Consider the following 4167-nt stretch of genomic DNA (forward strand, 5'->3'; position numbering starts at 1 on the left):
GGCCAGCAATCACCTTGTCCTTTTCGGGACCAAAGTGTCTCTTTCTCTGCTTTACCACCCGGGAGCCCGGGATGATGTTTAACCGGTGTTCCGCCACGTGAGGGGAGACCCCTACCAACTCTGATGAAGACCATGCGAAGATGTCCGCATTCTTCTCTAGGCACTGTAGCAGTTGGGCCCGGGTGGCTGGCTCAAGATCCCGGGCTATTTTCGTTGTCTTCATGGGCTGTCCGGGTAAGACGCATACTTCTTCCTGCTCATCACCTTCCACCATGTGCACCTGTTGGATAGAATGCACCTCCTCCTTCCCTGACCTCCTGCTTTCTCCATCTCGTCAGGCTCTTTTATTCTCGATCTTGACAGTTTCTGCATAGCACTTGCGGGAGGATGGCTGGTCCCCCCTTACTTCTCCAATTCTGTTCCCCACCGGAAACTTTAGCTTCTGGTGGTAAGTCGAGGCCACGGCCCGAAGGGCGTTCATAGCTGGCCTGCCCAAAATGATATTATAAGAGGTAGGGGCATTTACCACGGTGAAAACCGTCATCACCGTCTTTCTGAGCTCCTCGGCTCCCAGTGTGAGGGGCAGAGTGATTTCCGCTCGAGGATAGACAGTATGACCAGCAAATCCGAATAAGGCTGTTTCTACTGGCCGCAACTGATAATCCTCCAAATTCATCTGGTCCAAGGCCTCCTGAAAATAATGTTCACCGAGCTTCCAGAATCGACGAAAACCCGGCGAATATCGTAATTCGCCACTTTTGCCTGGATGACCAAAGCATCGTTGTGTGGGAGGCTGACTCCCTGAAGATCCCGGGGGCCAAAGCTGATAACCGGCCCTTCACTCCTTACTGCATCATCCACTCCAAAACTCTCATACCGGGAATGCGCTTTCCTGGCCCGGTTGGAGTCTCCATCTGTTGATCCCCCCGAGATCATTTTAATCACCCCAAGGGTTAGTGATCATCCCCGATCTTTATTCTCCCGGTTCTGAGACGTTTGACCAGGGTTATCCTTCTCTTGCCTGACCGGGCCTTTATCCCCCGGCCGATGCCCCGCCTCTCTATTTACCCACGGTGGTCCCCGGGACTTCTTCTCTGACTGTTCCTGTTCCCCAAGGCCCGACTGGGAAGGGGCCCGCTTCAATCTCCGGCACTCACTCGTGCTTTATGCACACTCTCCATGATAGGAGCACATCTTGGGAGTGTGTGGCAGGCTTGGAGGTGACCGGTATGGCTTGGTTCCCCGATCACCGTCACAAAGATGGACTCCTTCCCCCCGGTGCGGCTTCATGGGGGCGTATCGAGAGAAACGCTCGAGATTATTTCCCCGGGCGTTGTCATCAACTTTCCCAACTCGGTCACTTCTTTCTCTGCAGGTGGACTCCCTTTTCTGCCGCTGTGCTTCCTCCATGTTTATGTATTTTTCTGCTCGGGACAACAGATCTTCAAAATTCCCGGGCTGCTTCTTCACCAGGGACCTGAAAAAATCTCCTTCCCTGAGTCCTTGCGTGAACGCTGTAGTTTTGGTCTCAGGAGCACAAGCCGGCACCTCCAGGGATGCTTTATTGAACCGGCGAATGTACGCCCGAAGAGACTCATCACTTGATTGCTTTACTTCGAACAGGCTGAAAGCAGTCTTCTTGTACCTCTTGCTGCTGCTAAAGTGGTGCAAGAAGGTGTCTCTGAAACCTGCAAAAGATTGTATGCTCCGGGGCTCCAACTTCTCGAACCACCTCTGGGCAGAGTCCACCAGGGTGGTGAGGAATACCTTGCACTTGATTTTTTCAGAATAGCAATGCAGCATTGCCATATTTTCAAACCGGGTGAGATGTTCATCGGGGTCTGAATTCCCATCATACTCCCGGATCTTGGTAGCTTTGAAATGAGCAGGGAGAGGCTCATTTACAATCTCCAGGGAGAAGGGGCATCCCTGGGAACCAGCCGGGGTTGAAATATGAGATGACCCAGCCTTGGCTTCCAACTCTTTCACTTTCTTCTTCAAATCTTCCAGCTCCTGGGCCATAGTGAGGGTAGGAGCTTTGGAAAACGCCTGGTAATTCTCCTCTTTGTCTCTCTCTTTCTCGGGAGGAGATTCTCCCATTGCCTCATTTTCCTTTAACTGGCTGGGTTCAGGTAGGGCCCTTTCGGCGAGGGCTTTTTGGACCGCAGCAGATATTAACTGAGACAACTCCTCTGGGAGGTGACTAGGCGGTGGATTTTCTTGACCTCCTTCAGGATTGGGAGGACCAGAATGGTTCCCGGTAGTTTTACGAGTGGTAACCATATCTACGTCTTTAGCTAAGATTTTACCACAGACGACGCCAATGATGTCGACCGGGCAAATTGGGTAGTAGCCGGGTGTGCAATCTGCCAAGTCGGGTGTTTGGATATATGTGCGATTGGAATGCTTTATTGCGAGTTGCTGGTGGTCTGGGAAGATTGAGTTCCCTGTCGCCTGAGGACTAACGCCCGGGATGACCTGAGTATTAATCCTGAAATCACAGAACGTTAGGGGGGCGCCGGAAATTGTTCCGGCGTATCCACTCCGACGCTCAAGTCAGTGATGCACGCAAAGGAAGACTTAGAGAGAAAATAAGAATATTTGTGAGTGCTTGTGAGTATCCAGAGAAGAGTTACCTCCTTGTGTAGTACCTACAGGGGGTATTTATAGATGAGTCAAGTAGGTGACTTGCCCGCAAAGTTCGGGTGGTGGCCACGATTCGGGATGGTGGGCCCCGTTGTAAAATAGTGGGCCACATATTAAGTGTTGACCTGGTCATAGAACGTGGGAGGATGGGCTCCGAGATTTCTGGAAGACGTGACGATAAGGGAGAGATTGAGCTTTTTTCCCTGGCGCTTTCCACCCGGGTGCCCCTGTGGTGTTTCTGGGACCGGGAAGCTTTTATCCCGGGTGATGGCTTGCCGAGTAATTCATTGTGAATTCTTCTGACACTTGGGTGCGTAACTCGCCTGGTATCTGAAGATCCGGGATCCTTCTTTCATACCGGCTCTCTCCATGTAATCGTAATTTGGGATTTCCTCCCTGCTCTCCTCTCGCCCGAGTGCAAGTATCCTCCGGGTTGGGAGCTTTACCCGGGCCCGGGTTCCCTTGGGGGCATCAGCACCCATGGCTCCTGAGGTTGGATTGTATCTTGACGAATGCTTCTTCACGTCTTATAACAAGAAATGGAAAGATAGTCACGAAGAGGTGTCATTGAAGGGCTATTTAGAGGAAGCCTAGGACTTCAAAATGACAGTATATTTATCCACATATCGCGTCAACAGAGCACAGGGATGGAGTTGTAGCCCTCTGGCTGCATTCTTTGAACTACCGCAACTTTCCTGACTTACATGCTGGAGATAATACTTCAACCTCTGGAGATGGTGCCGGAAATGATAAAAACACAGATTTAAAACACGGGGAAGTTGTTAGTTGACATAACCTGGCTATGTGAGTCAATTTATAGACATTTTTCTCCCATTTTCTACCTCTTGGATGCCAAGTAATTGTCTCTTGACCTGTGGTTGCTATTTGTTGTGTTGGAATGAATTAAATTATACGAGGAACGCTGCTTTTTGAAAGTCTTAAGAACCTTTCAGATTGAATAGAGTCTTGAAATTCATAGGTAGATTGTTCTTATGATGGGAATACATAAACCTTCCTCAGTTATCTTTCTCCTGCGGATACTTATTATTTGCTGTTATCTTTTTGGCAGTCCTTTTGGGTATTTGCACATATTATCTTCGACCTCAGATTTGTTTGGCCATGCATGTCCTACGTCCGACTGTGCTTCTTGTGATGGTTCGTAGTCTTTACCGAATCAAGTATCATAAAGCAGGGACGAGGCAATAAGAGCTTTTAACTCGTATAACGAGAAATAATCACAACCTTATAATTTTCTCTAAGTTCACGACTCGAAGCTTCAAGGTGTTCCAAATATATCTCAATCTCGTAATTTTCCGAAATATGATTTCTAATATTTAGAACATCTTCAACAGTTTCCATATATTAAACTTTTCCGACCTCCAAATTTGTACCAATATTTCAAATAATTTCTTTCTTTAAATCCAACTTATTATGCAAATCCACATAATTCAATTAGTCCTAGCTTATCAATGTCAAAAAGTCGAAATACTCGAAGCTTCCAGAGATGCATTTGTTGTATTT

The 4167-nt window shown here is 48.4% G+C and overlaps 1 protein-coding gene across 1 annotated transcript; it reads right to left on the bottom strand.

Moving 5' to 3' along the window:
* Positions 1–334: 334 nt before the first annotated feature.
* On the bottom strand, positions 335–936 carry LOC140821335 (uncharacterized). Its single transcript, XM_073181810.1, has 2 exons — positions 733–936; positions 335–691 (listed from the first exon to the last, which is right to left on the bottom strand). Exons 1-2 carry the CDS (start codon positions 934–936, stop codon positions 335–337), a joined length of 561 nt encoding a protein of 186 aa, XP_073037911.1.
* Positions 937–4167: the final 3231 nt, after the last annotated feature.

Source organism: Primulina eburnea, unplaced genomic scaffold (assembly GCF_022965805.1).
Source record: "Primulina eburnea isolate SZY01 unplaced genomic scaffold, ASM2296580v1 ctg524_ERROPOS1344499, whole genome shotgun sequence".
In the NCBI taxonomy this organism is placed as follows: Eukaryota; Viridiplantae; Streptophyta; class Magnoliopsida; order Lamiales; family Gesneriaceae; genus Primulina; species Primulina eburnea.

What these genes read in the sequence shown, in the direction of transcription:
- LOC140821335 (XM_073181810.1), bottom strand. Translation starts at nt 936, where the DNA reads ATGATCTCGGGGGGATCAACAGATGGAGACTCCAACCGGGCCAGGAAA. An exon ending in CGAATTACGATATTCGCCGG is followed by an intron (nt 692 to 732) that starts GTTTTCGTCGAT and finishes CATTATTTTCAG; the next exon opens with GAGGCCTTGGACCAGATGAA.